The 25,809-nt window shown below is 38.7% G+C and overlaps 3 protein-coding genes across 5 annotated transcripts; all 3 read right to left on the reverse strand.

The window, feature by feature from the left end:
* Window positions 1–80: 80 nt before the first annotated feature.
* On the reverse strand, window positions 81–15,158 carry LOC116727232 (PDZ domain-containing protein 7). The gene is made up of 17 exons (XM_032574541.1): window positions 14,471–15,158; window positions 13,280–13,507; window positions 12,515–12,652; window positions 12,255–12,429; window positions 11,989–12,165; window positions 11,504–11,651; window positions 10,377–10,437; window positions 9,531–9,708; window positions 8,370–8,596; window positions 7,725–7,886; window positions 6,401–6,516; window positions 5,910–6,001; window positions 5,497–5,588; window positions 4,046–4,117; window positions 2,798–3,403; window positions 1,925–2,025; window positions 81–574 (listed from the first exon to the last, which is right to left on the reverse strand). The coding sequence occupies exons 2-17, from the start codon at window positions 13,440–13,442 to the stop codon at window positions 431–433; spliced, it is 2,652 nt and encodes an 883-aa protein (XP_032430432.1). The 5' UTR covers window positions 13,443–13,507; window positions 14,471–15,158; the 3' UTR covers window positions 81–430.
* Window positions 15,159–15,723: 565 nt separating this feature from the next.
* On the reverse strand, window positions 15,724–17,698 carry LOC116727693 (peroxiredoxin-like 2A). Its single transcript, XM_032575295.1, has 5 exons — window positions 17,385–17,698; window positions 17,142–17,233; window positions 16,507–16,647; window positions 16,132–16,296; window positions 15,724–16,042 (listed from the first exon to the last, which is right to left on the reverse strand). The coding sequence occupies exons 1-5, from the start codon at window positions 17,533–17,535 to the stop codon at window positions 15,953–15,955; spliced, it is 639 nt and encodes a 212-aa protein (XP_032431186.1). The 5' UTR covers window positions 17,536–17,698; the 3' UTR covers window positions 15,724–15,952.
* Window positions 17,699–18,183: 485 nt separating this feature from the next.
* dydc2 (DPY30 domain containing 2) lies at window positions 18,184–25,416 on the reverse strand. Of its 3 annotated transcripts, XM_032575292.1 has the most exons (11): window positions 25,294–25,416; window positions 24,962–25,145; window positions 23,561–23,671; window positions 23,326–23,406; window positions 22,817–22,972; window positions 22,391–22,567; window positions 21,511–21,672; window positions 21,110–21,286; window positions 19,894–19,980; window positions 18,566–18,724; window positions 18,184–18,446 (listed from the first exon to the last, which is right to left on the reverse strand). In XM_032575292.1, the coding sequence occupies exons 2-11, from the start codon at window positions 25,106–25,108 to the stop codon at window positions 18,381–18,383; spliced, it is 1,323 nt and encodes a 440-aa protein (XP_032431183.1). In that variant the 5' UTR covers window positions 25,109–25,145; window positions 25,294–25,416; the 3' UTR covers window positions 18,184–18,380. The 3 variants fall into 3 exon arrangements, with proteins under 3 accessions (XP_032431183.1, XP_032431184.1, XP_032431185.1); XM_032575293.1 differs by lacking the exon at window positions 22,817–22,972; XM_032575294.1 differs by lacking the exon at window positions 21,511–21,672.
* Window positions 25,417–25,809: the final 393 nt, after the last annotated feature.

The following is a 25,809-nucleotide window of genomic DNA, read 5'->3' on the forward strand; positions in this document are numbered from 1 at the left end:
GACAGGGAAACCATCTCCAGCCTGGTGTGTAGGATCTACTTTGGTTGACATTTAAAGTTTTTCTGTAACACTTGATTTTGTTTAAATAGCTCATATCTGCCCTCTGCAGGTTGAAAAAGGCATAGACTGTCATAAAAGTTTAAAAGGCACTCAAATGACTTTACTGTACAAATAGAGATGTGTTCTTCACTACTTTTCAAAATGACTCTTTGAATGGATGAATGTAGCTGCAAAATCAGAGCAAAACTTTTTACAATGTTTTTTTTCATAATCCTTAATTCCTATGATCATCAAGGTTGTTTGTTTTATCATACGCAGCATGTTGCTCTCTTTGAAATTAATGGTGAAATGACATACCTGACCTCTGTTCCTACAGCTCTGCAAGTCAGTGTTTCTTTAATTCTCACTAATTAAGCTCAAACTTGTCTTTTTAGAAGTTTTTGGGAACTTTGACCACAAACACCATGGGGTCTTTGGCCTTGTTGCTGAAGGCTTTGCGGATGATGTCAACGGCATGCTGGTGGGTCACTCCTTGGAGGGAAACTCCATCCACAGACACCAACTCCATTCCAGCCTGGAACAAAGTGAGTTTCTCCAGGTCAGTCAGTCATGCAAACGGTATGCTGTATTTGGGTAAGTGAGATCTACCTGCCTGGCACCCCCCCCCCCCAAAAAAAAAACATGCCACATTCAGTGTTTATCAGAAACCGCTGATCTACTAGGATTTTCACATGCAAATCTCTCTGGTTCATAGAAAATAGTCAAAAAAAATCCAGTGAGCAGCAGTTGTTTGGATAAAAGTACCTCGTTATCAGAGGAGAATAAGCAGGCTGGTATGAGATGACAGCAAGGCAACCCTTGCCGAATTATACTCAAAATGCTTGGAATGCAATCTCTAGATGCACAGCATGTCAAATTATGAAGCAGGTGACCTAGCAGTAGATCACGCCAGATGCTGCTCCTGTCGAGAACAGGAACCCGAGCCTACAATTTACAGACTGAAAAAACATTGCCTAGTCTGATCAGATGGTAGGGCCAGAATGTGGTAGAACTTGCATCAAAGCACGACTCCATCTGACCCTGTATTAACCATTCAGGCTGGTGACGATAAAATGGTGTGGAGGATATTTTCTTAGAACACTTTGGGCCCCTCAGTACCAATCAACTGTCATGTAAACATCCCAGCTTAAATGAGGTACATCCAGGTATTATTGCTGACTGTGTTCATCCCTTTACAGTCAACTTTATAGTTGTAATAAGGATAAGACGCCTTATTACAAAGCTCTAATAGTCTGGTTTCTTCATGTCTCAACCCAATAGATAACTTTTAGGATGTGATGAAAAGAGATCAGGCACATCTGCATCAACTGCTCGATTTATTTTGCATCCCTCATTACAAGAGTACTTGGTGACTACTCATTAACTTAGCAACGAGTGAAGCGTTCACAAACCATGAGATAACTGGCAAAAGCAGATTTGGGAAGAAAAAAAGGCCATGTCTGATCATATGATCAAGGTGACAGGACCTCCATCCATCCATTTTCTTACACCCTTGTCCCTAGTGGGGTCGGGAGGTGCTGGTGCCTGTCTCCAGCTAACGTTCCGGGCGAGAGGCGGGGTACACCCTGGACAGGTCGCCAGTCGCAGGGCGACATAGAGACATACAGGACAAACAACCATGCACACACTCACCTAGGGAGAATTTAGAGAAACCAATTAACTTGACAGTCAAGGTTTTGGACTGTGGGAGGAAGCCAGAGTACCTGGAGAGAACCCATGCATGCACAGGGAGAACATGCAAACTCCATGCAGAAAGACCCTGGGCCGGGAATCGAACCCAGGACCTTCTTGCTGCAAGGCAACAGTGCTACCAACTGCGCCACTGTGACAGGATCTGACGATCCTAAAATTCTTGTCTCTTTACCTTAAGCACCTCGCACATGGAGGCGGCTCCTCCAGGAAAGATCTTCTCGATCTTCACGGTTGGCTGTACCTTTGACTCGATCCCACCAGAAATGCTGATGCCTGTAGGAGTTAGTGGCTGTAGTGATGTGTTTTTACAGCAACTGATTTAAATAGGAAAACAAAAGCTCAACGCTTAGCTCACTGACAGGCATGCAAACACCATATGATAGCGTTGCTTCATAATGTGTGTACACAGGTGCACACATTGTGTGATAAATTAGAAGATAGTTTATTTCATTAATTAAAATGCAAAAAGATGAAACCTATAATGTCGATTTGCTAAATGCAGAGCAAGCTCTTAAATGCGACAATTATGGCTCATAGTTAATTTAAAAACCCAAGTTTAGTTTCTAAGAAAATTCTAATTTTCATGTATACCTCACTTACATTTTCCACAAAATATTGCTAAAGCTTATTAATGGAAAGCTGAAATAAAAACACAATAAAACCAACAATGCAGACGAGCCGAAAGGCTGCTGTTAAAACTACGTGGGCTTTCTGAACATCTCAGCTGAGCCACAGGCTGATCACCTCCATGCTATGTTGTGTTAATGCAGTAATTCATGCAAAAGTCCTTTTCAATAGTATTTCAGTGCATGGATATAATTTTTAGCTGGCTGTATAATTTTTTTTTTTTAGTTTTATGTAATAAAAACGGACTTTTTGGGTTTTCATTAGATATGAGCCATAATAATGACTATGGAATATTCCAAGTTATTGATATACACTTTTAAGTTTCCTCATTAGTAGCAATATAGCAATTATAAAAAGCTGAACGAGAAGAAAATACTCCCATAAAAGCTTTGACTGAGACAGAATGAAAGTTATTTACCCAGAGACTGTTTGGTCTTGGAGATGCTGACTGTCTTCAGTCGATGCTCCTGTTCAGGCTCAGTACCGTTGAGCCTGTTCTCTGAGGAAGTCCGATGACCGTTCATCTGTCGCTCCTGACTCGTACCAAACACCTGCGACAGCAAGGGTCGGCTCCTACGGTTCGCACTTTGCACGGTGAACGCACCGTTCTTACTCCTATCTGCACTTCTCTCCCTCCTGCCTTGAGAGTGGCTGTTCCTGAAGAAAGTCCTTCCCCTCTCAGAGTTTGTCTCCACCTTATCTGAAGATGAGCGCAGAGAAGCCTCATCAAAGTGGACGGAGCGAGTGGTGCCAATGTCTGTACGGAGAGGAGGTGGGGAGTCACTGCTGTGGGCCAGCAGCCAATTGGGAAGCAAGGGACCAGCAGAGCGGGACCTGGTGTTTCTGGACTCTGGCTTATATCCGTCCACAGGTATGTCCAGAAGAGCTGAGAAAGAGCTACAGGTCTTTGTTCTCCCCCTGGATCCCTGAGAGCCAGTCAGGCTGAGCTTCTCCAGCTCCTCCAGCAGGTGGCTCTCTTTTTCCACCTCCTCAGCACTGTGGAGCTCAAAGCCACCCCTATAATCTGGAGAGAGCATGAAAATGTTAGTTTCACAGATTAGAAAGAGCAAAAACTAAGTTGTAACAAGAAAAAAATATGAATGAGACAAAGAACAATACAAACAAGCAAAAATTGATCATACTGAATTAGCATGAGTGCATATTTCTATATGCACTCATGCTTTTGACGTTTCTGTCATCATGTCAAAAGCTAGCATCTTTAAACCTAGGATCTTAGAGTGAAAAACGTGTATTGCTGGTGATACTGGATAATGATGAGTGTGTGAGATAAAACTTCTGTGCGTAAAAGAGTTTTCTTAAAAAAAAGAGAGAAAAAAAACAACGTTTAAAGACTTGAAAACCCAACAGTTCTGATATTCAAGTATGTAGAAAAATGTTGCAATAGGTACAAATACTTACCAAACATCCCAAAATGTAATTATTTCATATGAATATTTCAATATGAAGTAGCTTTACAAAAAATAATATGGAAGAAACAGAAGGACTTTAAGGCCTCTTGAGAGTAAATAAAAAGCAAGAGATTGAAACCAGATGTTTCTTAGAGAACACCACAACTGGCAACAATGTATGTATTTATTTATTTATTTATTCATAAAAGAAAGAAGCAAAGAAAGAGACAAACAAATATCAAGGTACAGGTACTGACCTGGGATGGGTGTGATGAGGCGCCGTTTGGGGGCTCGACCAGAAATGGGGGAGCGAAGAGGAGGAGTTCGGACTACAATGCAGAGAAAAGAAGAGATCTTTGAAAAGTTGTTGATCAAGGCTATTCTAAATAGAAAATACATGATCGTGCCTTTCTTCATAATGAAAATAACCAACTTATTGTAGCTCTGGCTATATGTTTAGGGTCATTGTCAGACGCATTCTCAAATCATTTGCAGCATTTCCTAGCTTCCTTCCAGGGTTTTCCTGATTTCAGCTAAATAAATCCATTTTGATTAGCTTTCCCCATCTCTGCTGAACAGATGCAACCCCAAAGAGTTATGCTGCCATCACCATGTTTTATGGTCAGGATGGTGTGGGCAGGGCGGTGGGCAGTGTTTTGAATCATGTATGTCAAAAAGTTCAATCTACGGCCCGCCTGACTGGAGAACCTTCCTCTTCAAGTTTAAATGTCTCCTTCATGACCTTTAGAAAGCTGGAAACGGGACTTACCTCATCCTTCTTTCAATAATCACTTTCCTGAAGCCAAGTCCTTATAAACACCAAATTTGTGAATGCATGACTAACAGTTGTCCTGTTACCAGACTCCCCCACTTGAGCCTATGGATCTCTGGCTCTTCCAGAGTATTCATGGACTTCCTTGCTGCTTCTCCAAATAGTGGAGTTTTTGCCCAGCCAGTCAGTTTAGGTGGATGGCCATAACTTGGTAGGCTTGTTTTTGCCATAATCTACTTTTGGATGATGGATTGAACAGATGGTCCAAGATTAGGGTATTGCTTTTGAGCTAGAACTGCATGGCATAGTCTATAGTCATCGCATTATCAGTATTTCCAATAATACAAACATATTTGCCAGTTGGATCAAATTTATAATAATTTTGTTACTGTTGACAAACACTTGAACTCAAAATGGTGTTAAAAATTGTCATTACAATATTGTGATTAACCCACATTTTTTCTATGTTTCTTCTCTTCACTTCTCATCAGCACAGTTTTATTTTTGTGTGGCTACAAGTACAATACAACTCTTTATAAACATCTTTATAACTTCACCCTTAACCTGTCTGCTGAGTTATTTGGTCTTTATAATGTTTGTTCACTGATGTTCTCTAAAAAGGATTTGACTCTTTCAGAGAATGGTAGGATTTACACTGGTATATATGAGGAAATTCAAGGGATATGAATACTTTTGCAAGACACTGTATACCTCAAAAAATAAGGCCGTATTTGGACTAATTCATCATTTAAATTAGTTTTATAAGAAAGTAAAAAAATGGGACGGGATGGGATTTTGTTACTACATGATTGTGATAATTTTGAAACAGATATTGGTATAAAAGAAACTGAAGTGAACTAAAACATCTGAACAGCTCTGCAATTCAGATGCCAAACTGAACTGAACCAATTACTTTTGGTAATTTAAAATACACACCTGACCGATATTTGAGGAGATCGTAGGCTTCAGCTTCAACAGCGGTCACCATGTTGTTGAAAACACTCAGATCAGATGGCGAAAGCACAAGTCTGAACACCAAAATGGGAAAAACAATGTGTCACTTCCTGTAATGGGCTACATCATCTTTAAATATTGTGTAAGATACACATGAAGATTGTCAAGAAAGTCCCCAATTTACATAATTTCTCTTGCCAGATTTATTCAATTGTATCATAGAAGAATTTAAGTTTATAGACTTAAGCATAAATAAATCTTCATTGATATTTTATTTCAGAGTTTTCTGTGCAAATAAATCTCATATACTTAGAAATAAATTGGTTGAAGTATGTGATAATCACAAGGCTGCCAGGGCTAAAAATGCCCTCATGTTACCAATTCCTCTTCCGTACCTGACTTCCCTCAGAAGCAGCAGCTTTTCAGGTCGGTCCAGCACAACCAGCAGGTGGCGTATCAAGTTCTCCACTGACCTCTCTGTTGTATACTGGGTGAACGAAATCTGACATTTAGTTTAGTTTTTTTTTTTTGCAATACCAGTGAGGTATTTAGTTTGAATTGGTAAGTAAGACTATCATCAATAAGCTGTAGTATTTAAGGATAAAATTTATTATTCAGTTCAAAAAGACTCAGGTTTATAACAAACAGGATTATATATTTTAAGCATTTCTGAAGATTTCTGTAGCAAAACTTCAAAGAAGTCCCTCCAATACAGAACCTCTGAAAATTTGAATATTACATCAGTGTTATGGCCTCGACAAGGATGATAAACTACAAAAGAGAGAAGCAGGCTGTACACAGAGTGATATGTTAACTAGCTATACCATTACTTGCAACAACAGCTAATTGCCTTCATGCCATATTTCTGTTTCAGTGCCTCTCACACCATTCGGCATGCCGTCATCACAGCAGACACCTCCTCCTCCGTCAGCAGCCTTCGCGCCATGTCCTCCACCACGCCAAGCATCTCTGAGTTTGGCATCACACTGACATTTCGTCCCTCTAAAATGCAGCACAGTAAAATTTGACATTAAGTCCTAACTTGAGACTTTAGCAGAATATAAGACAGAAAATATTCAGGTTTTTTTTTTTCCATGACAAAGAGAAATAAAGTGCAACATGATGTAGTTCCTGACTGACTATGAAATTTGTGGTCAATGCTGTCTTTGATATGGGCCACATGGCTAGTTCCCAGAGCTCTCCAGAGCAACATTAGAAAAGGTAGACATAAAATATTCCTTATCTTTGTTTGTCTGCATTATACAAGTTTTCTATTGCTTTTATTACCGTAATATGCAGTCAATGGATGTTTGGCACTGTCTATTCAGGGAGGTACATTTATATGCTTTTATGTACTGCATTTTATTCTGCCCCAAAGTTTTAATGATTTCATGCCTTATTATTTATTTATTTATTCCTTTATGTTACTGGGGCCACATATTCTTTTCCAAATCACATCACAAAGGTAAAGGTTTTGCACTGCACAAGACAGAAATCTGAATTTGTCCATAAACATTTACTGTGTAACATGATAAAAATTTGAAAATTTTGCTTTTCTTTGAATAACTGGAATCTTTACCATCTTTATTCCTTTATGTTACCATAAAGGAATAAATATGGTTATTTGTTTTGATTATTCTTTAGGTTTCAAGATTTTTATTTTATTTTTTACATTGGAATTAAATATAGAAATTAATTCAAAGTGTCTAAAGCATTATAAATACATTTAGAATTTTAGTTTACATAATTATTGTAATTTAATTTGGAAGTGAAGAGATTTCATGCATAATAAAATATTACACAACATACTATGTAATATGAAACTTTTGTTTCTGAAGAGTCAGAAACAAAAGTTTCTGACTTTTCAGGAAGATCAGTGTATATGCGAAGTTTAACTTACTGAATGTAAGGGCCAAACATATCTCATGTCCAAAAGAAAACACGGCTCATTTTGTTTGAGAAAAATAATTAAAACGTCAGAAAGGAGACCAAACTTTACAGAAATAACAAGCAATCAGCTCGGTTTTTAAGAGACAACAAAATTGACTTCTGATTTACCAGGACAATGTATTTTAAATCAAAACTCCTGGCCAAGCTGTGTTTAGCTGCCATGTTATAGAGTGTGACCTTGCAACATCTTTCAAGGGCGAGCCAGTGGGGACATTTTCTTGTTAAAATAAAAAGATGTAAATACATGGAAGATGAGCTACCTTCGCTTTCTCTGAATGGTGATTTGGAGCGCCCACCTGAGGCGTCTCTCTTGCGCCCTCCTTTGAACAGCAGGTTAACAAAGGTCTTTGAGCGCTGCAGAGTGCTTTTCTCCTCTGCTTGCTTCTCTTTCTGCTTCTTCTTGTCTTTCTTCTGATTGATCTCTATAATGGAGCACAAACAGAAATTTTGTTACAGTGCCTTAAAGTTTTTCCACATTTGTCAAGTTAAAATACACAAACTTTGGTGTATTTCAGAATAATATGTGACAGATAATTTTATAAAGTGTAGTCTTTGATAATAGTCATAGTTCGTGTTGACTCCGTGGAAATGAGTGGAAATACTGTACACACCACACTTTTAAGATTTTCAATTGTAAAAACCTTGCATAATTTTAATTCCATTCCAAAACTATGCACTACTTTGTGTTGGCTGACCGCATGAAATACCAATGAGATACATTAACATTTATTAAAGTAATTTCCCTGCTGGGATGAATAAAGTAATTCTATTCTATTCTATTCTATTTATAGTTGTAAAGTGACAAAAGATGACAAACCCTAAGGGTTATAAATACTTTTTGTAAATTTCTGTCAGTCCTACATCTGTGTAGGAACTTTTTAACCTTTGTTTTAATGCAGACCGACCTGCTACAGTGACTTGGCTCTGCGACCTGCTGATTGGTCGGCTTGGTCTGCTGAGCGCCAGCAGCACAGCTGTTTTGGGAGACTCCTTCCACCTCCTGCTCTCCTCTCCACGGATCGCTGTGTCTTTGAGCAGTGTGGTTGGTCCCAGGCTACGGGTGGTGTCCGTTTCCATTCTCTGAGCAGAAAAATCTGTCTGGATGGCGGAATCTGTTAGTTCAGACTCAGACCTAGGCATAAAGAAATACATAGTTCAGTTATTTTTGTCTTGTTCCCTGGTAGACTCTACAAATAAAAGTAATTTCCTTCTTTTCCTTTTCTTAGAATTTTTCATTCTTACTTTTTCTTTTATTTTAGTTTGTCTATGAACTACTTTAAATTACTTTATAAATAAATGCTGCTGTAGAAACAAACTTCCCTAAAAGGAAACAAGTAAATATTTTCAAATACATTTTAAAACACTCTAAGACTCAGTTTAATACTAATTACTACCAATTTGAGACTCTTTGTCTCAAATTGTTTTAAATACTTTCAGTTACTAATATTGCTTATTACATTTATGGACATGATATGTACCCTCCTTTTCGTTGAGTATAGCTCCCTACTAGTTTCTCAAGTCAAAACTAATACAAACTGGGCCATATCCATTAGCATCTCTTATTTTATTAAGCTCTATGCATTTAGAAGTCATGCGAAATCAAAACAACTTCCATTTTTGTCAGTGAAAACCTTTTGCCACTTAAAGACAGTAGAAATAAATCATATCTATCTGACAGGTGACATTCATTAATGTTCTCCACTGTCACCAGAGTCCATAAAGGTCTTCCACAAGGGTCTGTGTTGAGTCCAGTTTTATTTGTTTACATGCTCCTGCTCAGGAAAAGTAAAACTCCACTGGTATGCTAATTGAACTTTAAACAAACTTATCTAGGTGATATAAAACCCTAGAAGACCAATGATGCTTTACTCTCTAATTGTGATTAACCTGAAGCGAGTTGATAAGAGTGACTTTTAAGTAGAGCTATCAGAGTGAAATGCAGGCCACACATCTTAGATTTTTATGTAAAATGTCAAAGTTGATTATAGCTAAGAGCAAGAGGAATGTTTGCAAATTTTAAAAGAAAAATTTGGCTATCATATTAAAATAAAGTAGGCAAGTCTGACCTCAAGTCCTCTGTAGAGATGCAAACGTCCACCATGTCTGAACCGAACGGCAGGCTGTGCGGAAACATGACTTGAGACAGGCCGCTCAGGGAGCTGACCGGGGTCCCAGATGACAGAGAGGAGGTTGAAGAGTTGGAGTCTGAAGCCTGGGAGGAAGATGGCTGAGTACCATTGGCCACTGAAGGAGAAAAAATCCAATTTATGTGACTTAGCATACAATTTTGTTCAAACTATTTATGTGTTATTATTTAGCTATTATACCACATCCTTGTTGTAATAACTTTTATTTCCACACACTCAAATGCACTGGGGACACATTCTTTTCCAAATCACATCACAAAGGTAAAGGTTTTGCACTGCACAAGACAGAAATCTGAATTTGTCCATAAACATTTACTGTGTAACATGATAAACGTTTGAAAATTTTGCTTTTCTTTGAATAACTGGAATCTTTCCCATTGAGCTAAAGCCCAGACGTCAGGCTGACCACTACGCCTGCTTTATTTTGTTGGTAGAAATTGCTCATCTACTGGTGTGTTGGAGGTCAGTGACTTGTTGAAATTGCATTACAAGGACTTCTTCAGGTACATTTCAGGAGTTGGGCTTATCTGATTTTAAGCTTTGCCATTTTAATTGTTGATTCAAATACATCTGCAGCATGTGTTACTGTCGGGGTCTGCTGGTTTTCTGTTACTCTACTAAACCTACTGGTGAATAATTTGATACGTAGAAAAATAACTACCAAAACAGTGAGATACTGTGTTAGTGAGTGCTAATACTTTGAATACAGGTATACAAATTTATGTTAGACAAGACAAAAAGAAAATACAAAAACAAAATACCTACATTTATTCAACCACCTGTATTCTGCCACCATTTCTTTATAAGCAGGGTACCTCCCGGCTTCCTGTGGAGATATCAATGTAAAAATTCAGACAAAACCACAAAAATATGTATTTTTTTTCCTAGCTTTCTAGTAATCTCTGATAGCTGGGATGCTCTCTAATTCCACAGAGACAGCTTCCACAGACCAAAGCAACAAAAGTTACACAAAACACAGGCTAAGCTTTTATTAGCACCTGATCCTGGCTGCTTGGTGAATAATGCACGGGGCCAGGCTTTTTTTTTTGTTCACAGAGCGAAACCCAACCTCCAACGAGCAAAGTGAGGGAGGAATATTGTGACTGCATGCCAGCTGTCAGCCTTGGCCCACAAAACAGGCCCGAACGACCACACTGGAGAGGCGAAGCATGTTTGTTCGTGTGCGAATTAAAGAGGAGAGGCAGGCAGTAGGTCAGAAAGTTAATGCATACAGGTCAGTTAGGCGTGCAGGCAACGAAAGAGCCAGGGTGCTTTCCAATAATGAAGACTCAGGGTGGAATACAATCCAACCTCTTCAGCTTAACAGCAATTGTCCCTGAAGAGTACATGTATTTTTCTTTACATTGTTCCTCTTTAATATCAAATGCTTAGCTCGTTTTGTTAAGGCCTGAGGATTTTTCATGTGATCAACCAATGATTGGCTGAACATGATTTGTGTAAACTTTCCTTTAAGTCTATTTAAGCTTTCTGTAGAGAACTGTTCGGCAGTGATGGCATAGTGAACATTTATTGCAAGACCTCTCCTTCTCTCTCTGTTCTTCTCAAACTACTAATAAATAAAGGCCAGTAGTGACAAAAAAAACTTTAAAAAAATAAAATTACTTGCTTTTGTAGCCCTGAGAATTACTGTCATCTTAAAATTATAAGCCATATATTTTTTAAAGACAATAGCTCATGCAGACCATTATGGTATCACTACCCTTTTTGATGTTTCCACATTTTGTCACAATACAACTACAACATTTGTAGTGTTCTATTGGGATTACATGTAAAAGACCCGCACAAAGTATTGCATATATGAGCGAGATATATCTCAGCATCAGGTTAAAGTAAGGTAGAAATAATAAAATCAAAGAAAGACAAAATGTTACCTTCATAGTGAGCATGATGTGTGTGTGGCTCTTCAGCACCTCCACAGCACTGCTGTGGCTGATGTCCTGAAAGCTCACGCCATTGGCAGCCAGAATCTGGTCTCCAATCTTAATCCCATTCTGCTCGGCCAAACCGCCTGGATCCAGTCTGAGACATTACGATAGGGAGAACCAAAAAAATGAAAAAAATAAATAAATAAATTGTCTCAACTGTCAGGGTGCAGTATATAATAAAATTTTACTTGGAATTGAAATTGAATTTTCATCTACTAAAAACCATAATCCCCAAATTAAACAAAACCCCCAGAAATTAATCTGAATATGTTAACAAATGTTAATATTTAATGATTACAATGTTTTAAATGATATTCTGATGTATTGAGATGCAATTCCATGTTGCATAAAACAATGTACTATCATAGGTTTGTGTATAAAGAGGGATGTATGAGTCATTTTCCTTCCTATGTAGTAAATGTTGAACCTACTTGGAGACGTAGATGCCGAGACCAAACTCCTTTCCCCCTCGTATGTTAAAGCCGAGACAGTAGTCGTCAGAGGTGGTATAAAGGTGGACGATCCTCTGCAGAGCGCTGTCAGAACTGGCTTCTGAAGGTGTCCGCCCGCTCTCCTCCACCACCATCCGCCTATGGACCAGGTCCACCCTAGAAGACGAGCATTGCACCCAAATGACTTTAAAAACAGAAGTAGGAAAAACAGAAAAGCATAAACTCACTTTAATAGTAAAATTCACCAGGTTGTCTTCTCCTTAGAATAGCGGATGCCGGGAACTTTCCCCACTCGCCTCACCACCATCCTTAACCTGTTGTTGCCCGTCAGCACTTTCACGGCACTGCTCATGGTAATGCTCTCCAGGCTGACACCATTCACCTCCACCAGCTTATCTCCGACCTGTAAGCCCGCCTCCTCTACAAGCAAAAACGGAAGATTAAGGCACATCAAGTAGTAACAAAACGCAACAGCAGCGGCCGTATTTATAAGACCACCACTCACGCGCCGTGCTGTCGTCCTCCACCTTACTGACGAAAATACTGAGGCCGTGCTCCGAGCCGCCACGCACACTGAAGCCGAGCTTCCCGTCCACACTCTTATCCACTGTGACTGTGTGGAGGTCTTCACTATCATCTCCACCTAAAACACATCAGGAGGAATCTGAGATACAAAGGCAAAATCTGTAATCTTAGCTGATTTCGCTTGAATTAATGTGAACTTCCTACAAGGGATACTTAAAGCATAATCATTCATCTCAAAATGTAAAGAACACCATTACTGCAAAAAGAAATGAAGAATATTTCTGTGATAGAGTGGTCCAAAGTGTAGACCTAAGTCTGATTGAGGAAAGACTTGAAAATTGACGCTCTGCAAAGAAAAAGGAGCAGAAATTTCAGTCTTCGCGTGTCCACAGTTGATGTAGACACACACCTAATTATTTATTTGAGAGAACTAAATACATGTTAAAATTTTTATATGTAACAGATTTTAGAAAAAAACTGTCCAAATTTTTGATTATAATGAGAAATAGAGGGGCATAATTAAGTTTGCAGGGCACTAAATAAATGGAGACTTGGGACTTGAAAATATTTGTCATCAATTTTCAATTTATATTTAAAGCATTTTGATGAACATTTTAATACGTTATACAAATATGGGGATTTTAGGTTTGAAGGTTAACAACAATTGTAGATGTTATACCAAAGCACATTATGAATCAGGCAGCACTGCGTTTATGGCTCACTGTGACTTGCAGCTGCTTCCTACCATCTACAGGAGAGTTGATGAGGATGACCCGACCCATAGGCGAGGAGGCTCGGATTCCACGGCGACGCTGTTCCTTCTTCCGTAAGAGGTCGCGTGTTGCCGTGTGCGAACCTTGTGTGGCTGGACCCTTTTCCCTGCGGGACGGATCTGATGAGGAAGCCATGAGGGCTGGATGGTTCTCCTTTCACACACACACTCCCCCAGCCAGTCAGCTCCAGGTGAACGAGTCTAAAGGGAATCAATTAGGGTAATTCAATTTAAAAAAGTGAGACTCATCTCTAGATTCCCTAAACTGATTCACTTCTGTTAATTTTGCTGATTAAATTCTGTTTCTGAGAACAGTAAAATGTTAGATAAGACAAACAAGGTATGTTCATATACTTCACAATATAGACAGCTAATACTTGGTTGGGTGTACTTTTGCATGAATTACTAAATAAATAGAGGCACAATCACCCTGTGACTTTGCCGAGGTACTAACACACGCCGGGTTACTTTAATAATTGTCTTAACTCATCCACATTGTTGGTTCTAGCGTCCCTAATCATCTTGGCAATGCTCTATAGATTCTTTATGTGATTCAGGTTAGGACAGCTTACTGGCCAATCAAGCACAATAACTCTGTAACATTGTCATTTCCATTCATCTGAAAAGAGGACTTAGAACCCATAAACAATAGACCATCTACTGTATTTTTCTCTTTAGGCAGGATATTTCTGAATTTGTCTGTACATATACATATTGTACTTACTGCATATATAACGTGACACTTTTTGCCATTTGCCAATAACGTGAAAGCTGTGGCTATCACTGGTGATTTTGCCCTTTTTATAACAGTTTTGTTTTTGCTCTAAACTTTCCATTAACATGATTGAATAGTGTTTTGAACAGCCAAATTCTTAATGGCAGTTTTTTGCTGTTTTAAAGGCTGCTATTTTATGAATTACAATAACACTTCTGTATTAAAATCTATTTTTAAAATAGATTGGTATTCTACTTTACTTACTGCTAGACTTATTGTTCTCTATATGTAAACTACAATCATCACAGCAGACAAGAATGTCAACTCTGGGTACCTAAACTATACAATACGAGCCTCACTTTTTGAATAACTTTAATTTTATACTAACACTTCAGTCTACTGAGATGCCTGTCCAGGTTTTTCTGTGATATTTCTTAATCTCCACTCACTCATGTAGGTTGTTCTCTGACATATTTGACTCTTTGTCCCCCTGGAGTCACACTTCGGTCCATTCCGCTCCATGTTGCATCTCCCTCACCTGTCTGAATTTCCAAACAACAAAACAAACACATTTACCTCACACCCCATCAGTCCTGCTGTCCTCAAGCTTCCTCAGATCACATCCCATTACAAAACTGAGTCTCAGAGGGTTTTAACTGCAGCAGGTGAGCTCAGAAATAGGATTTCATCGGGTGATCTAAGGCAGACTTGATCCCCTACAGCTAGGAAGTCACATGCTGTCTCCATGGTTATGTGTCACTAAACGTAAGAGTCTGTCCACACTTCGTCACTTTGGGGTTCCCTGGAGCTCTGGAGAGACTCCGGGACCCTGGACAGCGCAACTTCAAACTGCGGCTGCGCCAACGAAATTTAATCCATCATTGTAAAAATAGGTTATATTCCGTTTTTATGTTTTTTAAAAGCATCTCCTAGATATCGTGTAGCCTACATGACTAAAAAAAACTACTCGCTAAGTATGCAAAGTTCTGAGACGAAGACTATAACTTACCAAACATTTGCGTTTCGAGTGCAGAACGAAACCGATACAGGAAAAGTCTCTCCCGTTCTGTATTCATCCAATTTGATAAGCTAGATTAATAAAAACGTCCTTTAAATCATCCCACAGTGGTCGAGAAAAACAAAACTATCGCAAACAGTTTACGTACTTGTTTGTGCGAAACGCGTTATTCACCTCGAATTCACGAAACGCCACATCGAAGTGACCGTCACTGGCTGGATTATTAGCAAACAAAGGTGTCTGATTGGATGACTGGCGTTGCGATTGACACTTCCTTACAAGTTTACCTGCATCACATTGAAATACCAATTTAAAAAAAGTTTTCAAAAATCCTAATGTGCACAAGGTAAACCCCATCCCGCACATTTATTACAGCTTATTTTTAATAGTGATGCGAGGCTTAAACAATTAAGCCAGAAAAAGAACCTAAAATTACGCTTTACCTTTGGGGAGGGAAACAAAAACAAAAAAATTAGTACAAAGAACAGAGCAAAGGATTCAGACTCTCACCCAATCAGGTCAAGCACGTTCCAGTCCAAAGGTTCTTCTGCTGCAAGAGGTGCTGAAGATTCAATGTTTCTAATTATGAGATTTTAACACCAACAGTAATTATGGTATAGTAGCAACCTCAAAACAGGGGCACTTTTATTTGAACACCTTTACACAAATTGAGACAAACCAAACCAGAGGATAACAAGATGCTTTATTGTTCTGAAAGGTCAGTCTCTGGTCCCAGAGTTGCTCTGCAGTACAACATACACGGAACTTGGTGTTAAACATCAAGTCTGCTTGCTCTATTGAGTTTAAAAACAGACCATCATGAACACACAAAGTTTCAAGAGCAGTCATACACAATGAATCCTCATGTCCCAGAGGCAAACCTTGATTCGCATATCTAAAATTGTGCTTTGTTTTACTGTTGTATTTTTCTGACTGCTTGGAGGACATCTGAAATGTTGACTTTGTCCCCAAACTCCTTCTCTCGGTGCTCCAGTAATATTCCCTGCAGGAGAAAAAAAATATATACAAGTTTGACAGATCAAATCTATACAAACACATTTTATGTCAATTCTTGATCAAATTAAGATTTACCTGCTGGCCTCGGCCAATGACAAACACCCCACCAAGGACAAAGCCTTCCCCTAAAACATTTCCAATGAAGCCCTTTCTGAAGGCCCGCACTCCGCTCAACCAGACTCCTAAACGCATGAAAGCCAGAAGTCCCATCTTCCGCTCACGGGGCCCATAAAACCTCCTCTGCAAGCGAAATAGGATTCAGTCAGTCAGTCATGCAAACTTAAGATTTATTACAAACTCAATGAGCTCAGTGTTTATAGAACACACTGGCAAGAGAGTCTGGTCTGAAGGAGGGTTCCACTGATCATTTTTCTCTCCAAGGCAAGCTGGCTAAACAATGCGTCAGTTTATTCATTTAAAAAAAAAATAAATAAAATAAAAAGCCTCAACCTTTTCATCCAAGAAAATCTCCCCCTTGAAGTATGGTCTGAAGTTCTGAACCTCGGTTCCCACGTCCTCCTTCACCACAGCATACAGAGGGACCCCCAGCTTGTCCAGCTGGGGTTTCAGAGAGGACAGCTCTGCAGCCTCCTGTTGGAACAGTGAAGAGAAAATTTTAAAAATTAAAAAGTGGTTATACTTTAAAGCAGTTAGTGTCCCAGGATCTTTTAAATAATTTTAAAAAAAAAATCTTCAAAAATGTTTGAAGAAAATGAACATTTATAAAACGTTCTTAAACACTGATTATAGTTTGGAATAGGTTGCAAAAGCAGCCTAGAATTTCCCTTGGCTCAGTTTGGGGATCAGGGATTGAATTAATCTCCTTTTCCACAAGAGGAAAACAAACAATGGGAACAATGTTTGAGGATGCCCCGAATGCAATTTGAACTTTCTTGGCCAATAATTTATTGCTGCCTATGACAAAACAGCGTAACCTAAACACACTGCACATACCGAGAAAATTTGTGGTTGAAAAGAAAGAAAAGGGGAGGCAAGAAGGGAGGAATAGTTAAAAAATGGGCGTTGTGTGTCAGGGTGAACAGTTTGTGGATTATAGATGCTGCCTGGATAGATTGTAACATTACCTCTCTGCACAAAAATCACCCGGGTCGCCGCACTGCCATGACTACCGCTCCCGACTTTTCCCAAAGCTTTTTGGCCTTGAACGTCTTTATGTCTGAGGAAAGAAGAGGTTGAAGGGCTTGACTTGAGCAAGAGATTAAAAGTCATGCGGTCCAGCAGCGCAATGGTTTCTTTCAATAGTTCATTAAAGTTAAGAGATGAGACTTTTTAAGTTTGTTTATGTTTAATACGCAGTTCAGACCTACCTCCTGTCAGGGTTTTAAGCTCAGCTTCCTGCAAGAACATCAGAGTGGCTTTCAGGGGTGGAGTGAGAAAGAAGTCCGTGAAAAAGTTCAAGACTCCCGTGACGAGGCCGCCCACGGTGGCCACTGTGTCTCCAATAAGTCCCATAGCCATTTTCCTGTTTCCCTCTCACTGTATTTACTCCACTTTAAACGGACCACGACTGGGAGCGCATTTAAAGTACAGCTCGATTTGATCCTCTACAGTGCAGCCCAAAGCCAGCCCCCTTTCTGTTGGACCCAGAAACCGATCAGTGTCAGATTAGTTGCAGCTGCGTTCCGATGTAACGATCCACAGGAGTACTGCGCATCCGGAAAAAAAAGATAAGGGAAAAAAAATAGATATTAAGAAACAGTCATCGTTACGCAGTTGACCCTTCTCCAGTTCAAAGGTTGTTAGAAAATGCAGAGTCACATTTGTGAAACGCTAGATTTCACAAATCTGCTGTGAAATCTGGCAGATTTCTGCTTTGATATTATAAAACAAAAAGAGATATTATAAAACAAAATAGACCCAGGCGTGCGCATTATTGTTAGATGATTGACATTACTTACCGGGCACCACATGGGAATATAAGTCCAGAACCAAATTCCCATATGGTTTGCAAAAGAATTAATACCTCTTGGTGCCTTTCGTTAGGTAATGTTAAACCACAACCTTTAGCATATTTCCATTCGAATTTATGATCTTGACTGACTTGATTTATTTCTCAATGCTAGGTAGCATTTTTTTTTTTACAAACACTTAAAGAAAACAAACAGATTGAATAGAATTACTCCAGGTAACGTTTATTATTGGGTAACAGTTTTTTTTTTTTTTGTGTGTGTGCGTGCGTGCGTGTGTGTGTAAATCACTAGTTTGGAACGATTTAAACCATTTAAGAGCCAGCCTCTAGAAATATGACCTCTGTTTTCGGTCTTTGACAGATTCATCAGGCTGCCTTGGCTGAGTCACAGTGATCATTCTGGTGAGGATTCACTTTCAGCGGGAGTCAAGTCATCACTCCCGAGCGGTCCCTCTGTCCCCTAAGATTGCACATCGAAAAACATCACAAATAAACATTAAACACCTTACAAACATTTCTCATTTACACTGTAATTGTTTATCTGCAAACACAGGTGAATAAAAAGCATAACCAATTTACATTTTGAGGTAAATCAGACTGGTCTTCAAGAGTGGGGGAACATGAATCAGCAATGTTTTCTTGATCAGTATATGTCTCCTCTTGTTCAAGTTCTTCACTCCGTAGAGGTGAATCTGCCTCTTGTTGGGCGAATTCTTCAGATTTATTATCATCTTCATCCTAAGCATGTATGAAGATCAAAGTTAGATTATGGAAATGTAATATTCCCTGTCTTGCCTGTGAAGCAACACAAACCTCTGCAGTGTGATGAAAAAGGTATTTGCCCCCTTACATATTTGCTTACATGTTTGCTGTATTACCACCCTTAACTGTTTCAGATAATCAAAGAAATGTTACTACCAGTCAAAGATAGCTTGAGTAAAACAAATGCTTCTAGTTGATGATTTCATTATAACGGGATTTAGTGACTGTGATTTTAGCAAACCAGTGAGGGGGATAATCTGCATACGGAGGACAGAAAACAACTGAAATAACAACTAACGCCCTGCAGGCATCACTTTTGTTAAGGTCAGTAATCATGAGTCAGCAATAACAAAGAAACTGGACAAAAACCAAGTTCCAAAGTGAAAACCTCTGCTGACCAAAAAGAACTAAAAAGCTGTGCAGTGGTTACCAAAGGCAACATCCTGGTGATTCCCAAGAGTTTTGGGTGTTGGGTTTTGTTCTGGCCTGGGGCTCAATAATTTTTTTACACATACGAGCAGACTGGTTTGGATAACGTCTTTACTGTAATAAATGATATCATTTGAGAAATGTATTTTACATTTACTCAGGTTAGCCTAGGCCGATAGTAAAACTCATCTCATAGTCAGCAACATCTAAGTGACAAAAAAAGCAAAAACAGAAGAAATTTCTGCGTACAATTGTGTCCCATCTTCTGGTTATCGGTCTTGTTTTTAAGCAAATCAATCAGTCGTTTAAACTTTATTTGCTTAGCCGCTCCCGTACAACTCAATGCTATACACAAAAGGCTATAAAAGATTAAAACAGACCCCACTGAAAACAAAAACATCAGAGACACAACAGTTGAAAAACATACAGCAAGAGAGATTTGAATCTTTCAGTGTTTCGGGAATGAATATGATCTCAGCTTTGTCCTGTTTGGGTTGTAAGAAATGTCATGATTATCACTGCTGCTCTCTGTGACCTGGAGCCAAAGCTATCAGTGGTATCACTCGTATGACTGTCAGCCAGCTGACGTAAGAGGAAAGTTCTGGTTGAGCATTGAATAACCAGGCCCTGTCGCTTTTTCCTGAACAGTTTGCAGCTTCTAAAACCTCTCACTGCCGCAAAGAGCTAAAAACAAGACATATTTATCAGTGAGCCACCTTGTCCTGGTCTTGAAGAGAGCTGAGTTCCTTGCTCTGCAGATCCCCTTTAACAGAGTCCTCGGGTTTTTTCTCTGCTTCATCAACCTGGAAATGAAGGATAGAGAAGAAGCTAAACTAAATATGTTAAAGTGATATTCCTGTTATCATAATTTAGGCAACACTTCAATCTGACAAACTTCATAGTCCCATATGTGATAACAATGTTTTCCTGGCAGCCATATTAGAACTTTGCTACCTTTGATGCTCAATGGGATCAGAGCATCTTGGAATAAATATCTCCGATGAGACCTGGGATAATGCATTACACAAACAATGTATAATCTCATGTTATTGACTTGGACTAATTCAGTTCAGGATTCTTCATCAAATACATTATAGGCTAGCCAGACTCTCAGTGAGCTATTCTACCATCAGTATATAGCTATAAAGCAAATTTAACTCATATATTCTGATCCTGTAACAAATCGCAAATCGTACAACCTCTGGTCTATGATATTCTAGATGTATCTGAATCTTTTCGTAGAAATATCCAACCCAGTGCTGATATGGTTATATTTGGAGTCCCAGGGAAGGATAAATCAATAACACACGGAACTGAAAATGTGCTGACCTTTTCAACTCTCCTCGTCTGTGTTGATCTCATGAGTTTAAATTGCTTATAATCATTCAGGATGACAGTTGTTTCATTTCAGTGTTTTTTGTTGTTTGGCAGCAAGGTGGGGAAGGATGGGAAAGAAAACTAAAAAAAGCTACATATGTTGTTATTTATGTAATCAATGTTATATTTTTGCTGGATTAATTTAAAAAGTGATATTCCTGTCATCCTCCTGCACCTCAGTCATATTCTTGTTTTTGTCCTTTTTGAAGCATCTCTTTCCTCATCCGTCTTCTAAACTTCCTCTCACTCTGTCCACCTGGCCAGACAATCTGCACTTTTTGATGACATTCCATGTCTCTTCTATGCAACTGTATGAGGAATGTTCCTTAATTCCAGTCTCTGACTTTTTATTGTTACTCTCTGTGACTTGTAGCCAAAACCATCAATGGTGGCACTCTTGACTGCCTCCTGACATACGAGGAAAGTCCTGCTTAAGCGTTTAGTAACTCTGTTCTGTTCTTTCTCCTGTTTCTGCTTTCTGAGCAAATTCATCTTCCTCAACTTTCTCACTGCAGCAAAGAGTATAAAATTAGGACATGTTCATTAGTGAGCCACCTTGTCCTGGTTCTGAAGAGGAAGAGAACTGGGCTCTTGAGTCTCCTGTTTGGTGTCTGTCATGACTTCTTCTTCGGTTGGATCTGTTTTCTCTGTTTTGAGCTCCTCACTCTGTAGAGGAGTGGACGTCGCCTCCACTTGGAGAGAGTCTTCAAGTTTATCATTCTCTCCATCAACCTTTAAGTTAGAGAGAAAAGAAATTGAACACACCCTGATTCTTGTCTTTGTTCTCTTTTAAGGATCTCTTTTTCCTCGGCAGTCTTCTAAACCTTTACTTCAACTCACTCTGTCCACCTGGGCAAATATTTTTCATGCAAGGAATGTTCTCTGCTTCTCCTCAATCTGTCTATATGATGTGAACCACATTCCCCAACATAAATACAGCATTTTATCTGCATCACCTTCTCTGCATTTTGAGAGTCAAAGGTAGCAGGATTTTGTTTGCTGCGAAGGTTCTCTGTATTGTTGGATATTAAATCAGTGTCATCTGGCCTGGGAGTCGATTGCTGTTGGTCAGTTTGTTCTGGTTCTTCATGTCCGCCAGACTCAGACTGATCGATCACCTGTAGAACAGATCGTCGTCCTTCGATTTATTATTTGATTATTCATGAAAAGTAGGACAAAGCTTTATCATGACATCTTACTTTAAGTTCTCTCTTCCTTTTTTGAGACCTGTTTTATATTTTTTCAGTGTAGATCATCTACAGCAGCATTTCAGTGGTTTAAAATATCATCCAAATTCAAAAAGCGAAACTCGTACAGATTCAACACATACAAAACAATATATTTCAAGAAAGTCTTAATGTCTATCATGAGGACTTTCACAAAATCTGATTATTATATAAGACCAATCACACCAATGAAAATAATCTTATACAGAAATGTTATAGGAAACAGGCCTGGCCTAAATTTCATACAGAATCTGTGGAGCAATTCACTACATCCAACACGCAAAACTAGATTACACTATGAGTTTCACTTTTTGGATCTAATCAGTGAAATAAATGAGTTTTTTTAATGATTTTGCAAGTTATTTTTATGCAACTCTATGAGGAATCTTTCTTAAATCAATTCTCTGACTCTTCACTGTTGCTCTATGTGACTTGTAGCCAAAACAAATCAGTGGTGTCACACATGACTTGACTTCCTCCTGACATGAGAGGAAAGTTCAGTAACCCTCTTCTGTTCTTTCTTCTGTTTCTGGTTTCTGAGCAAATTGATCTTTCTCGAACTTCTCACTGCAGCAGCAGAAAAGAGTAAAAAACAGGATCAATGAGCCACCTGGTTTTGAAGAGGAACAGAACTGGGCTCTTCAGTCTCCTGTTTGGTGTCTGTCATGGCTTCTTCTTGTTCTTCAAATGAGACTGTTTTCTCTATTTTGAGCTCCTCATTCTGCAAAGTGGAGGTTGTCTCCACATGGACAGAGTCTTCAGGTTTATCCTTCTCTTCTTCATCCACCTTGAAATAAAGGATACAAGCAAGTTGAACTGAATGTGACAAAACTACTCTTGTCATCCTCCTGTATCTCAACCTGATTCTTGTCTTTGTTCTGACTGAAGAATCTCTTTCCTCATCTGTGTTCTATACTTCAGCTCACGCTGTCCACCTGGCCACACATTTTTTTCATGCACTGGATCTTCTCCTCAATATGAATACATGCACCAAGCCACGATCACCAGCATGCAAACTGCATTCTTTCTGCATCACCTTCTCTGCATTTGGAAAGTCAAAGGTTTCAGGTTTGTTGTGCAGATTCTCTGTAATGTTGGATTTTAAATCACTGCCATCTTGTCTGGGAGTTGATTGTATTTGGTCAGTCTGCTCTGGTTTCTCATTTTTGCCAGACTCAGATTGACCAGTCACCTGTAGGACAGATAAAAGCAATATTTTTTGCAATGTTGCAGTGAGATCTTGTGACATATGCAACTCAACCTTCAAACCTTTTCATGTCCGTCATGTGACAAAACATGGAAAGGTTTGAAGGTTGAGCATTGGCCAAAAACTGTGATCCTTTCTGTCCAAGGTACCATCTTCCATGTGTTTACTTTTTTCCCCTCATTGCTTGTGACAAACTGCACTTCTAATGCCTTTGTTCCAACAGTAACTTTCTTCTTGTCAGTCATGCAGAAATAACAGATTTCTGGAGTGGATATCTAATAACTGTCCTGAAAACATATTTTCCACCTGAGCTATGAGCTGGGTTACTGTATGTTTACCAGTTTCTGATCTTCAGCAGGCTTCTCAACTTCAGCAGTGATTTCAATGGGTACTTCAGGCTCTATGGGTTTCTCAGCCGCCTGTTGAAAAGTTGACAATTAGCCTTTTCTGTTGTGCTTCAAGTAATTACAGTATTTTAACCAGTAGATACAATTGGGAAGTAAGTTCTGGCAATAAAAAACAACTTGTAAATGATTAAACACATTGTAAAGACAAAATTAATGATCATCATACTTTTAGAAGTTCTTCCAGGGCTTTAGCAGCTCTCTCCTCCTCCTCTCTCAGCGCTTTCTGTATGTTATATTCAGCAATCTTTTCCTCCAACAGAGCAAATTGCTCTTTTTTCTGTAAAAATAATGTGATACACTAACATCTTAACTTTTTCTGACTTTGTTTATACTATGTCATTGCATGTTAAGTATTTATAATCTTATTTCTTAGAAGATTTTCTAATAATCGTATTTCTTAGAACCAAACCATTGTTCTGCATGGGTCTGTTGGTGGGCTTGTTCATGTCTAGGTAAAAGGTGGTTGAGATTTGGCGGCCATATCTTTTAGTCTGATGAGCTTAGACTGTCTAAGCCTCTGTTATCCGTGAACAGCTTTCAAACCCGTTTAAAGATCAGATCTTTAACATGGCAACAATAGTAGAGGTTTAGGATGAGGGAGACACAGAACTGGAAGTAAAACAATCACCTTGTGGTGGGTTTTGGTTATGTTGTTTACCTAACATTTCCACTATATAAAAAGCATCAAAACTGCAAAGAAAAAACTTGGGAAGTCCTTCAGAAAGCCTGGACAAGTATTAATAAGATTTTTTTTCAAAATATAGTCTGGAAGCTTTATAGCAAAGCATAAAAATACATTTAGAATTTATTTAAAACATTTAAACAGCTCTAAAAGTTGAGGACAATAATTATATATAGTAAAAATACTTAATTTGATCTTTATGGCTTCTTTATGGCCAACATATTTTGTGCCAAAATACCATTCTCATCGCAGAGCACATAGTGGTAGCATCAAGCTATGTGGCTTGTGGTCAGGCATTAAGATCCAAGATTTAGATCCAAGCATGGCGGCCCAATCACCCTGCTTGGACTTAAATTCAACAGAGAATCTATAAAATAAATCTTGAAAACTGATTAGTACAATCTTTTTCAATATGAGTTTGAGCTTTTTTGCAAAGAAGAATGGTCAACAATATGTGTCTGTTGATATAAGTGGGCAGGCATACTTATATTTACAAAGGAAAATGGAAACCTACTCATCCTTTTCCCAGTACAATCATCCACTAATTTGTGTTTGGTCTATCACATGACCAAACACAATAAAATGTGTTGACATTTGCAATTATGACATAATGCGGGGGAAAAAAAGGTATGAATACTTGCATATTTTCAAAATTGTAATTTAAAGAAAAGATTTAAGATGGCAAACAACAATGGACCTCAAAGTTATAACTTCCTTACTTGCAGTGGAGCACATAGATAGCGCACTAATTTTTTTACTGCAACACGTTTTCACAAACACTTGCATAAACAAAGATATTAATAGCAAACCATTTACCTACACTTTAGGGGAGGGCATGGGTGGTATGGTGTCTCCTGCTGGCCAATAAAAGAAACTGCTGCTTACCTCTTTCTCGAATTGAACATTAGACGTGTATTTGTAAAGCCAGTGAGCAAGATACTGGATGGGGTGAACGGGTCTCAGCTCGGCTACTTCAGCTAGCCCCTCGGCCAGGCACTCCCCCAGGTGTTTCTTTATGTACTCCGAGTCCATACTATCACTCTCCACACGAATAATTACACAAATAATCCTATGAACAACACAAGAGAACATAAGAGAAGTGATTAAAAGTCCAGTTAGCGACGGTGAAATACATAGTAGGTTTTAAACTACGTAACGCTTTTATAGTTATACCAAAAAATAGCTTTAATGTTTCACAATATTTTAGTTGTAGCTACCTGAAACAACTACAATATTAGTTTCCAACTAAGCAGGAACAGAAGACAAAACCTTGTTGCTGCGCGTCGAATGTAGCGCTATGTCTCCATAGTAACGGCGCCTCATTTTTTGGATTCCCTCTTAATCTTTCTCGAACTCGAACAGTTCCGACCTCTTACTTGCCTTTTCTGTTGCAGCTAAATTCTTTGCTCTGTTTTTTTTTTTTTTTTTTGCGTGAAGGTGGTTTAACTGACACGCTTGGTAAATGCAACAAATAAGTAAAATGGCGATTTAAATATCAAAGTAGCACTATAAAATAGTTAAATAATGAATGGAAAAAAATATGGGTCAAAAAAGTTTAGGCAAAAAATATAAAATTTGAAAATACTACTTTTTTCTTAGATTTTAGCACTCTTACATTACATAATGGTACATAGTGAGTATGCACAGAAACTTTATAAGCATTCTGCTGCCATCTAGTGGTTACATTTTAAATCCATACGTACGATTGTACTTTAATTATTTTTTTATATTTA

This window comes from Xiphophorus hellerii, chromosome 10, assembly GCF_003331165.1.
Source record: "Xiphophorus hellerii strain 12219 chromosome 10, Xiphophorus_hellerii-4.1, whole genome shotgun sequence".
NCBI classification, from domain to species: domain Eukaryota; kingdom Metazoa; phylum Chordata; class Actinopteri; order Cyprinodontiformes; family Poeciliidae; genus Xiphophorus; species Xiphophorus hellerii.